At 27.4% G+C, this 13,714-nt stretch overlaps 1 protein-coding gene across 12 annotated transcripts in view; it reads right to left on the reverse strand.

Moving 5' to 3' along the window:
• LOC126901815 (RNA-binding protein Musashi homolog Rbp6) overlaps window positions 1-11,929 on the reverse strand; it is a 223,821-nt gene extending 211,892 nt beyond the window's left edge. For 7 of the 12 annotated variants that reach the window (XM_050678615.1, XM_050678616.1, XM_050678617.1 and 4 more), the window contains exon 1: window positions 11,239-11,928. In XM_050678615.1, coding sequence (XP_050534572.1) covers window positions 11,239-11,297 — 59 coding nt within the window. In that variant the 5' untranslated portion in view covers window positions 11,298-11,928. Of the gene's footprint in view, window positions 1-11,238 lie in introns of all 12 variants that reach the window. The other 5 variants (XM_050678620.1, XM_050678621.1, XM_050678622.1 and 2 more) reach the window with 3 other exon arrangements.
• Window positions 11,930-13,714: the final 1,785 nt, after the last annotated feature.

Genomic DNA, 13,714 nt, shown 5'->3' on the forward strand with positions numbered 1-13,714 from the left:
GTAGGTTGCTACCCTAGTATATTTAATAGTTCCATTTGAATATAATACTTATGTATCTTACGACATATCGATGACCTTATAACAAATTAGAAGTTAAACATAAGAAATGACTATTTACTATTAGTCGTCGTTAATGTTCATGTAAGGCTTTTAATCGATTAACAAAAATGACAACGCGGTCATTTTCAATTTTTAAACTATCTAAAATATTTATATCATAAAAAAATGACATCACAATTAACTAATTGAAAGAAAAATACTTTATTGTAAAATTTGTTAAAAATGATTTGCCAAGTTGTTCGAAAGACTAATATAACTATAAAGCAGAAACGCAATTTTTCGATTACTTTTATCAGGTAATGACCTTACACAACTTAATATAATAATTTTGAAACAATTAAGTCGTATAAGCCAATTTATAAATTATATTTTTGGGCGAAATCAATATTATGACAATAAAATGCAGATTATACAGATAATAGTGACTAACTAGTACTTGTAATTGAATTGGTATTGAAGATAATTCGTTATCTTATTACACTTTTTGTTTGTATCATTGACGTAACTATAATAACGAGTGTATCGTATTTTTTAAATAGATATACTAATTCCACGGTGATTAAGTAAAAGATTTTAACACAATAAATTACGCAAATGAAATTTTTAAAACTCAGAATATTCAATTTTAAACTTTTCCTTTGAGTCTTAATGAATTTACATAGCATAAGAAAAATAGTATTACTCGAATCATTTTTTAGTAAAAATATTTATTTTTATATGAAATTATACCTCAGTACGACATTTTTATGCTAAATGAGTTTCTACTAAGACCGATTTTTAGAACTAATTACCATCTAAAAACTTTACGTCTTTCTTCATTGTATAACTATATATTCATTTTTTTCCTATATTTTTTGTCAGGTTAAAATTCATCATTCTTTAAAAATTATTCTGGTCGTCGGATAATTTGTATCTATGTAAGCGTTATGACTATTCCGTAAGAATTTGATAACGGACTGTACATCACTGTATCAATAATAAATTGCAATACACATAACTTTACAAGAATTGTACGACTGTACATTTTTTAGTGTATAACTAAATTATATAATGATCAAATAGAACTTCAATCACACGTTTCCGTCTACTGTCTTTCGCCAGGTGTCGGATATACATAAAAACAGCAATAATAATTATTGGTTTGTACAAACAGTTTTACGGTTTTGTTACAATGGATTGTTAAAAAATTTGAGTGGCGGTCCCGGTGACGCTGGTGAAATAAGTGAAGAACTGCACGACAGGAGTAGAATTTTATTATGTCAAGAGTTTGTTTGCCACAGCACAATCTTTACTATGAAATGGTTTTTGGTGAACACACGTAGAGTGCACCCACCGTCTCTCTTTTATCCTATCCGTTTATCCTTTTCAAAGATAACCAAAAAACACGACGACAAAAAGACAAGAATACTGTAGTCGATAAGACGAGTAAACAAAGTTTTAGGAACATTGTTTAGTTTGCACAAGATTATTGTTTCTGACTGAATAATAGTGGGTATAAATTGAATGACTCCGCTTATCTTTACATTAAAATAACACAATATAACATACGAGTTAGTACGTGGATTTATTGTATAATATTCTCAACTAATTGTCAATAACTCACGAGGTTTACAATTTAATAGAACGCAAAAGAAAGCATTAAAATTTGATACCTAGATGCAATAAGATTTAACTAGGTTTTTTAACTATAGGTCGTCAAATAAAGTCATTTGAGTAGGTTGTGCATGGAAATATAGTTGTTAAGTTTGTTGTTCTAAAAAAGTTCCATTTGGCAAAGTTGATGCTTTGTAACTTTTGAAAAACCAACCATAAAAACATCAAGAAAAAATACTAGCTAATTCAAATTTCTTATTTTTTGAAAATTTAAGAAGTTTTAATACTACTTTTAAGTTAATGCACTCATTAACCAATTTTCAATTCACATTTTAAATAATACTTATGGTAACAGCACCAATAAATAACATTTTAAGAGTTTTTGAAAACCCTTTGTTTATTTTTAGTTAAATGACACACTTATAAAATTATTTACTTGTTCTCTAAAATGTTTTCTGTTAAATTAATTTACAAATATTAATAATTAACAGAAACAGACTTCTAATTAATGACCAAAATCAGAAATATCCAGTGAATATTATTATCAAAAGTTATATTTTTAAAGTTTGACTAAATCTAGATATTTTCTCTGTTAAAAACATATCGACATAAATTTATTAGATTTTTTAATTAAAACTTGGTGTTGTTATTTACCTGTGATGTTACTCTAGCTGTAATTAATAAATAGGTAAATTTTCTTCAAAGTACAAATAATTTGCAGGGGTGTAAAAAAGTTATTATTTTTGAATACAACCATGTCGATTAACCAACTGAATTTTAACGATTGATTTGGACGGTTAAAGATTAAAAAAAAGTTTTTTTTAACCGAAAATTATATTAAAAATGTCTAGCTAGACAGATGACATACCTTAACAGGAACATGCTATCTCCTTTTCTCCTATTTAGAAACACCCCTCACAATTCGCACAGAGCATTATAACTTTAAGTACATATATATATAAATACATAAACCCGTTAAGCTTATACATATATAAATCCAACAAAACTTAACACAACCTCATGCATATATATATATATATAGATATACATATTTTACCTCCCTCGAAAATATTTATGAATACGATATTCATTTTACATGTTCAATTTTAATTTGATTATTATTTGTGGGTGAAAAAATCGAATACTTCAGGTAATGCAATTCCTAAATCTCATAAGTGATGCCATATGTTTGAAGTGTGTCAGTAACGTAGCCAAGGAGTCGCAGGACCATAACTTCCCCACTAGTCGTATTATTGGTCTCTAAACTAAAGTGATGAGAAAAAACATGCATTAATAGTTGTAAAACTAATATGAAATCTTGACAATACCACTGATATGAATCAATCAAGATTGTCAATATTAAGGAATTTAAAGTGAATAAAATATAGTTGTAGTGATAAATAGCTTTTTAATCATCAAGTATTAGAATAACTATGTGATGAATTCTATAATTATTTATTATGTTATTTTCAATTATCAAGTCCACAATTAAGAAAAGGTCTAATAAATTCAATAGTTCTATGAAGTTATTTTAAATAGAATCATAGTGAAACTTAGCTAATTAATTTAAATATAAAAGGTGTTGAAGTATGGCAAAATTTAATGCTAAAACTTTTATCTCAGTCTGCCTGAGTGAGAATACCATTTCCCCTAGTAAAATTTCTAATAGATAAATATTAATATAATTTTAATATGAAAAAAAATTATATTACATATCTTAAAACCATTATATTTAGGAACTTTTACTATTAAAATCTGGATTTATATACATTTTGTTATGCATTTTAAATAGATCATATTTAATAAATTTATATGTTATTTCATACGATAATATTGAGTCTATAATAATTTATGCATAATGTTAAATCTAAATATTACTAAATTAACATTATTGTAAAATTTATGAAAATAAAACAATTGGCATTTTGAATAAAGATTATACATTTTCATAGCATAATTAGTAAAAAAAAACTATAAAATATCCATGAATTAACTAATTCCCTCTCTACAAGTAAGATTAAAATACTTCAAAGCGACGTAATATTTTATAAAATAATGTTATTTATATCACGTTAAATGGTTTTGCAATTTTCCCATTAATTTATGTACATAGTAGGAAAATATTTAATTTTTTTAACTATTGGTTCGAATTTAACACGAAAGCATTCGTTTATGTCGACAAATGTTGTTCTAACTATTTATATTATTACAAGAAATGACAAATTGGGATTCCCAATAATCCAAAGAAAAAAAAACTTTCAAAAACACTCAATGGATGGGACAAATCACAGCTGTTAGGCGCGTGGCAATAACAAAATCTAGAAAGTGCTTAAAATAAATTATTTGTATAATTAAGTTATGACTAAATTAGTTGAAAATTATGAAGAAGCAGATATAATGTTAAAAATAGATAATATAAAGATGAATAAACATAAAATGAATATGAGTGTAAAGTTTTTTAGCACATTATAGACATTTTGCTTAAAATAACAAAGTTATTCATAAAAAAAATTAATCGTACAGAAATTGTATTGTGAAGGATTTTAAATGTATATTATTTGTTGATTATACCAACAAAATTTTATGAAACTTCTCCAATTAACTAAAATGGAAATTAAAAGTTTTCCTTTTAGATATCGACTGGATGAACGCGAGTCACTTTTAATTAAACCTACCACAGTGGCACAGTGACGATCTTTCTTTTGCTACGTCCCTTGTCATAAACATGAAGAAACTTGAGAGACATTATGATAGTATAATTTTAATCAACTTTCTTGGTGACTCGTTTGCAAAGGGCCTTTTTAAAAGTAGTTCGCCGATTATGAGAAGGTCACTTAAAGTGTCGTTATCTTTTAATACAGGCTACAGAATATTATAATGTTTTTGTAAAGGGTTAAAACTCATTAATAACATTGAGCTTTATAAAACCATAATTTAACAGCAAAAGTATAAAACACGGTGGTTCAATATCAAAATGTTTTTGTGGACATAGGTGAAGTTCGGAACATTGTACAATTATGAAATTTGTTTAAACCACTTCTGAGACGCCAAATTCCGTAAAAATTTTATCATACAGTAACTAAGGGACATTTTTTGCTCTAGGAGAGTGATCTCCCATGCCTCCCCATAACTAAATTCTTAATTAATATACATTTATTAAAGTTGTGAAAAACAAACGTGAACATATCTATATATCATTGATGTACTCGGGATGACTAAAATAAACTTTATAAATGCTTAAAGTCCCGAACCCTAGTCAAATGTATATTATTATAATAACGATGTCATAATAAACTTCGTGTCCCAAAAGAGTTTATGTGGCCAAGTTAGGCATTATTCCCATACTGGATGACCTTTAGTTTCATTTCACTTCGAAACAACTATTTTGTCTATATTAAGAGTCAAAAACAAAATAATATTAAACAAGTATATATCATCATTTATCCAGCAAAATATTATATATATATATCATAAACTTTATGTTATCTAGTTTAACTTCTTTAACAAATTTTCACTTAAATAATTACGCAGATTACAGAAAAAAACCTAATGAAAAAATAAATAAATAAAAAATTGTCTACAAACAAACAAATAAGTAAAACAATCGAATTAATGAAAACAAAAACGAACTATGTAAATTATTATTAATAAAATAAGAAGATTTCTATGAGTATTATCACAGGTATCTGAATAAATTTGACTGTGTCTTTTAATTAATGTATGCTTAGTTATAAAATTTGTTTAATAAAGACTGTAAACGGTTATTATATCTACAATCATATGAATGAAATAGTTTTGTTATTAGTTAGTTAGTCTTTAATTAAAATCATTATCATCGCGCCGTTTCACGGACAAACCATTTAACTCTAATAAGCGACGATGTAGTCCAAAAGTCTCTAACAGATTTTACTGAACTCATAATTTATAAACAACGCTGTAGTCTTGGCTATAAGAATTTGAAAATAATTCAAGACGACACACATCGTATCTTTAATATGCATAATCGTTGGTTTTGTACATATATCAAAGCTCCTAAAATTAGCTCCTGTGAGAAAGGAGAATAGTTTATTAAAACACTGCTCTTGTCTCATTATCAAACAAAATCTTTGATAATCTCAACTGTCATATTGAAGTTGTTTTTTTCTTCGTGACCTATGATAAGTTCATATTAAATATTTACAATTGTGTTTGAATGAATAAATGATCAAAAAGAAGATGTCATTTCACTTTTAATTTTGACATTACAGTGAACCTGTAATGTGTAATTACAATTATTAAAGTAGAAACTTGGTTAACGTCTTAAAAAATGTTTTAATCTAATTAGTATACACCCTGTGTGTGTAAAGATGATGTTAAAATTAATGTGATGTCTGATTTTATTTTAAAGTGTTAACATATTTTTATAATTATGTGATTTAGAGCAGACTTAGGAATAAATAAAGTACAATCAAAAATGTATGTAACTTTATATCTTAGAATTGTATGTGAATACATTGAACAAAGTTACAATAATGTTAATACAAACTCAAATTAAAAATAGATAATAAGAAATTTCACTTAGAAGTTTTGAACCTCTAATAGACATCACATTATGGTAGTATACGAAAAAACATTTTTTTCATTTCGCATACATTAACTTGGCTAAATCGTGCGTTAAGCACCCTAGGGTTATCTCAAAAAAGTCTTTGAAAACTTCACATGTCTCAAAGTAATGATGATATGTGATATTAAGTTATCACACAATCATTATTGAATGATGATGAATGTATTTTTAAACTCGGGGGTATTATAAAACACAATAGCATGACAACATCAGTGAATGAACCCGACCAATGAACGGACACCAGTACGTTGAAATTTGCAACTAAAAAATTATCTATTTTATCTGCAATAAATTGATGTTAGTAGTTTTTATAACAAAAAAAAATAATTTTAATTAGTCTCTTACCTAATGTCACAATTATTAATATAAAATTATTCACTCAATTTATGAATAATTCAATTTTCAATTGTTGTATTAGTTAATTTAAAATATTTGTACATAATTACTATGGAGAATATTTTAAAAAACAAATATTTATTAGTCTAATGAGTGCGACATCAAAATATAAATGAATAAAGAACATTAAAAGATAAAAAAAACTCTTAACTGTTAATTCACTGATAAAATCACCTTATCATGCATTACATAATTAAAAGTTATATAATTTTTATTACAAATTAAAGAAACATTTTTCATTTACCAACATTTATGGGCGGAAAATTCATTTTACTCTAATTAAGAAATTTATCTTAATAATTTTGCAAGTTAATTAAATTACAGATTGAATTAGTTTGAGCATAAAACTTTGTATTATCAACAAAAAGTAGGATTTAAAATGTCCATTAAATGTTAGAAGTAAACCTATGAGATACATTTTACAATACTTTAAACTCATCAAATGTATGAAATGATAACTTTACCATTTGAATTCAATTAGTAAAATAATATGCATTTGTAAAGTTTCAACTTACACCTTCCCTTTCCCTTTTAATAGGAGAATTTTTATTGGGAAAAAGGGAATTGGAACTTGACCTTTTTTCATATTTAGTTATTTGTTCAGGATATTACACATTTCTGCTGGCTTAAGTCAGCACAATACAGAATTTTCAAAAGTTACTAAAAATCAAAGCGGATGGCGTCGCATATTCTGCCATCTCAAATGACACTTTTCACTGTATGATTATACTGGAAAATTTGTCATGTTTTTTCCTTTGCTTACACTGTAAGACCTACTTTTGTACCAAATTTCACGTTTCTACTCATACGAGAAATGCTTTATAATTTTGATGATGAGTCAATCAGTCTGTAAAAATGTGAAAACTTTGGAATTTTTTCATTTTAAAATGGCTTAGACTAGGATTTTACACATTTTTCTAAACTACTAGAGTCTAATCCATATTTCAAATTTGAAAAGCATATCTTAAGAAAAACAGAGATATGAGGATAAGGAAAATGAAGTAAATTGTTTTGTATATAACCAACCTATAATACATAAAGACAAACTAAAAAAATATTTCATGATTAATAATTTGAGAAAAACATGCCACTAAATAAACTAAATATATCTATCTGAAATTTATTCATTATTTGCATATTCATACAGCTGGAAATAAGAAATGTAATAATAATATTCGACAAAAACCAGTTCGTATGACACTATAAGTTAATTATAATATAGTAACAGACATGTATTGCTGGAAGCTATTATAACAATAATTGGTTCATGAATAATTATACTTTCATAGAAAAAGACCATTATTTTTATTCAAATAATACACCTTGATTGGATCTTACAAAATATTTTTTTGTTAATTTGATTATCGATTAACTTAATCACTTGATTTTCGAAATGTGTTTTTTATTTTTTATCTAATTTAAATTTAATCCTATTTAATTATATTTTACTCGTTAATAAGTAAAATAAAAATGAATTTTATAGCAAAAAATATTTATAAATTACGTTTAATCTCAAAAATAACTAGCATAAATATTTTTTAAAATGAAACGATTCAAAAATTAGTTTTCAATTTTTATCAAAATTAAAAATGTTTAAACGATTTTATTTTAATTTTTTCTTGAAAAGATTTTATTCAAACAAATTTGGATATTCATTTCATTTTAACTACTTTCTTATAAATTCTAATGCGAAATTCATAATAAAATCTGATTGATTTTAGATTCAAGATTTGCGTTTTAAATGAAGTTTAGAAAAAACAATTTCAAAATTCTATTGATTGTTTAATATATTTATTATATTTAATTAAAATCTAAAAAAATTAAAAATATATAAATTACAATAATAATTTTTTCAGTAATCCTATAAAATCAATCATAATATTATACACATGTAGTTTTGATATAATATTGATTTAAATACAAATCAATACATTTAAACCTTTTCATTTTCTTAAACTTCGACTATCACAATAATATTTAAAAAAAAAATACAATTTATTGATTTCTTGGTCGGGGAAATGGTAATAATTTAATTTTGTGAACCATTGAGGTAATTCATTCTAATGAACAACCTTAATGATTGATTATATGAGATAATGCATACTAAAATTAAAAACGTATTAATTCATCTATTAGCTTTTCGTTTATTGATCTAACATTAACGTCAAGCCAGAAACCTTTTTATACAAAGCGCGATTTAAAAAAAAAACCTTTGATAGAATGTTGATTTCTTACTATGACTTTTTGTATATTTAAATTTGTTTGAAATAATTTACTGTATTCTTTAGTAATAAAAACTGATGGTATCCATTGTACCATCCCTGATACATTCATGTACACATGAATACCACTTACAATTCCAATTAATATTTTTCATTTTATTCAGAACTCGCATGGTTAATCATAAGAAATATTCTCAGAAAAAAATTAAAATATAGAATTTTAATAATTAAAGAAGAATTCCAGTTTATCAAACTATTTTTTTGGGATTATATAAGTGTAAACGTATAAAAACGCAACAATTATTTGTATAACTGTGAATGAAGATTTGGTAAATTACTAATCATATTAATAAAATAAAAAACACGCTTATAAAAATAAAAGTATACCGAACAAACTTTTGTCAGCTTACAATAATTGACAAAAAAAGAGAGTTATCGACTTCTTTTAATGGAATTTAAAACCATTATATCGTCATTATTCTTGTCTTGTCTAAACTGGCATCAATATAATTAAATCGAGTTAATATAGATATAATCAGTTCCAGCCATTTTGATTTATCTACAAGCGAAAGCCTTTAAAAAGTTTAAACAACTTCCAATCAGATTACGTTCGACGGACTACAATCGGTATTCTCTTAAATCTGACTGCTGTCGCAGAGTTCATTATCCACCGTTATAGTACCTTTTTAGAGGATCGGGTGCCGACAACAAACATTTCTTGTTGTTTTCCCAAGTAATTTAAATACAACCCGAAACGGTTCGTTACCACAACGTTGGCAGCGTAACAATTTTTCGTATTTTTAAACCTTTCAAATATTCTACTTTCTTATTACGATATATGAGAAAATCTTCGCAGGTTGAAACACTCGCCATGTGTTTTTAACAGTACCATTGACTATTTACTCGTATTACTGATGTGTAAGGCGAACTTATAAAGGTTACGAGAGTATGATATTACCTACTCGGCAAAATATTTAATTTGTTTATCATATCTTACATATATTTAAACCAAAGAGAAGAGGTTTTGTGAATGTATGAAAATATTTTAAGCAGTATTGAAATATAAACCCACCCCTTTTATTATTATTTTTTGAGAACCTTCTACTATTACATACAACGATATTCTTGAATCTTTTTGTATTAACTCAAAAACTATTTGTATTATGATTAATAATTATTTCAGGGAAGATCTTGAACATGTGATCTTTATTGTTATTATGAGTAAATATATATTTTAATATTGAACTTTTAACTGGACCATTGCAAGGGTAAGGCAACCCAGCTGATGATCGCCCAAGGCGCCAATAACTCTTTCAAAACTACGGGGTGGCAAAACGTCTGTTTTTATAAGTATAAAAAAAGACGCTCACATAACGTTTAGCTTAGGGTGTTATAATACCACATACCAGCTATTATTTTTAGTTTTTTAAGACAATACTTTGGCCTTGAAGCTTCTACTCGAGTAGGAAGGGATTCAACCTCCTCCTAATTGTTCTTTTTTACAAAGATTATACTACACGCTTTTTGAAGCAACGAGAAGACGATTTAATTTGCAAGGTTATTTTGTCTAGTGTATAATATGATTTTTATAACACGTGTGTGTTTTTATCACACGACATGTCTCACGGTATGTCAATACTATAGTAAATCATCAAACAGTATTTTTGGTTAGTATTTTTTAAAACCACACATTTTGTATGGATTGTTTAATTACTCGTCCTATAAATTATACTGTTTAAAAGAAATAAAATTTCTTCACTGCCGAAAAATATTTAACGGATATAAGACTTATTATAATTATTACATTACTAATGTATATCTGTCTGTTCTGTGTGTGATACTATAGGTCACGGTCGCGGTCATTACTATTCTGTTTTGTTGATATAACATGGGTTTTATTTTCTAAAATAATTATGCGTAAGACGCACATGTTAGTATAATGTTTACTGTACTATGCCGGTAGGGTAAAAGTGGTAATAGTGGCGATACCGGTGACAAAACTATTGTTAATCAATATAATAAAATTAAAAAAAAAAACATTTTCATAATAGTGTTGCTTGGTTTTTTTAACCCATTTTTCATTTACAAAATAATGGAAACCAATCTCAAGTACAAAAACCCCGCGTGCTGTCATGTGATTCGCAGCTCGTGACCCCATCCCCTCACTTCACTCCATATTTAAATCGGTTGATCATCTCTACGCCGATAAGATGTCCAAAGTTCCAACCTCAATCATTCTCAAAGTATCCATTCGTTTAAAATCAGATGAAATCGGTCTCAATGATGAATTTATTCACTACACATGCGAGTCGCACGATACCGCCACCGTCAAAATTGAACCATTTTATAACTGATCGCACTTACCCCGGGTCATTGGGAACCTCAGCGGCTACTGTGACTGCTTCTTGGCTTTGCGATTCCATATTTTTTAAACTACCACTAAGTTTCGTCGACAACTTATAAATAAATGAATGAGCAGTTGTCGCGGGCACTGTAACAACGCGTACGCACAGATCACCGGTAGTATTGTTAACAATTGGAACTTTAATGTTTATTTGCGTAAATTACACGGATGAGGGATGAAAACACAGCGGTGACTAAGACGGCGGCAGTGACAAGATTAAATAGTTAAACTACTAAATCGTAGACGACCACGGTTGATCGATGAAGACACCACACCACTCACACGACGATTATCTTCTAGCTTAATTTTTTATTTATTACTGAAAATATTTACAATATTACGTGATTGGCGACTACCCGATTAATCCGTCATTTACGTTTATTTTTAATCTATATAGATAGATACAAACACATAGATACATACAATTTATTTTATCCGTATATAATATAATAAATATATATCAATATACGTAGTTAATATTATAATATAATGAATATTTAAATATATATATTTAAATATATGTATGTATATTTAACAAATACTGTTTCTGCAAACTACGACTAACCACTACTAGTGGGAGGTGTGCTTTTTTAACGCACACGGTATGCTCCCGAGCGATCGCGCTAAACGGATATGTTCGACTGAACGATGCGGCGAGTGACTGGGCCCGCCGCCGCTAGTTGCCGCGCAATGTCAATGTGGCGAGTAGGGCGGTGGTGGTGTCGGAGGCAGTGGCGGTGGTGGTAGTGACGACGGCGGCATCACCGGTGAGAGGACAGGGGTTCCGCCACAGCCTGCCGGCGTGCGTGAATGTGTGCGCAAGACGGCGGTGGATGCGTTCGCACAGGAAACACCGTTGGCGAGCGCGTGCGCCCGACCTATCGCCGGAACCGCCGCTTCAGACGCTAACGGCGACGGCCTTAATGAGTATGCAACCGAAATGGCACGCCAGTCGATACTATTACAGCACATGAAACCTTATCTGTCCGTAACTACTAGATTCAATGCTGATATTCCTCCCCTCTTATAAGCTAATCATACATTTTTTTTAACATCCCTTAAGCATTTTTGATTACACAAAGCAATGTAGATTCTTTTTCTAGCTAATACTTAACAATAAACAACAATACTTAACATGAACCACACAGGCTTGGTGATTTTTTAAATCTATTTTATTTAATGTTTTATAACACCTCTATAGTCTTATAATTAGCACATACACTTCAGAAACAATTTCTGTTTTAAGTTTTCTTTACCAATTTTCCCATCCTGTTTAATCTTTTACACTACTTTATTCTCACTGTATACTGATTTTCTTCTTTCAGTTTTAATTGTAAGACGTTTATAAATAATAAATAAATATAAAACGTCTAATCTTTTTAACGTTCTAATGCGTAGTAATTAATTTTTACTATAAAGCTTCTACTTGAATGATTTTTTTCACTTTAATGTTAAATCAATTAAAAAGACTATTAAATGAAAATTTAAAATGTAATTTTCAGAAAAAAAAATTATAAATATATCTGGTATAAAATTTACCTATAGTTAATCAAATTGTTTTTAATGTTAATTCATTCAATACTAGTTAAATAAAAAATAAGTATAGATAATAATTTTTGTATAAAATATTTTTTTAGTGAATTTTGCATTGAAAACTTTTTATTAGCTTTACTTAGACATACATATTCTATTTACAATATTTTATTCAAACATCAAACTTACTATTACCATGCATAGTAGTAATAGATAATTAATATTTGTACCAGATATTTCGACATTGAATGTGGGTTATGATGGTTAAGTGCTCTTTTATAAAGCTTTAAATTATCCTGAGATTTGCACCCCTAAAATCATTTTACGTTTTAAATGACAATCAAAAGATAACTATTTAAAATAAATATTCTTACTGAAACAGCATTAAATAAATTATGAAAGTAATTGTAGAAATGGAATTCTTTAGAGTCTATATAAGTTGAAATATAATAATTTATTGAACTTTAAGTGATTAAATAGAACAATGTAGAATATAAAGCAGTTAATTTTAATTGGTTATTTTTGTTAGATGTAATTTTAAGGTAAAAAGTTTTACTGGTAGTTCAATGATAGAATATAGTAACTTTTGTTTTGTTTTTTTTTTGTTATCAATTATTGGAAATATTTAACATTTCCACTATAGTGACAGAATGATATGTAGAATACAATAAAACTAAATTATTATTTAGAACCTTCAGATAGATAACATATTTTATTATTTAGGTTTTCTTTAATTTATTCATAGGACTTTTTCATTTTGAAAAAACGTAATTCAAGCAAGGTTGTTATTTACGAATCGCAGTATATATTTATGTATCATGACCGTTTCTAAGCTAACAAATATGGGGGACGGTAAAAAAATTATTTTTGGCGACTGAATCTTTTTTTCAAAATCATAGGGCC

The sequence above is a fragment of the Daktulosphaira vitifoliae genome, unplaced genomic scaffold (genome assembly GCF_025091365.1).
Source record: "Daktulosphaira vitifoliae isolate Bord-2020 unplaced genomic scaffold, ASM2509136v1 Scaffold_3, whole genome shotgun sequence".
Lineage (NCBI taxonomy): Eukaryota > Metazoa > Arthropoda > Insecta > Hemiptera > Phylloxeridae > Daktulosphaira > Daktulosphaira vitifoliae.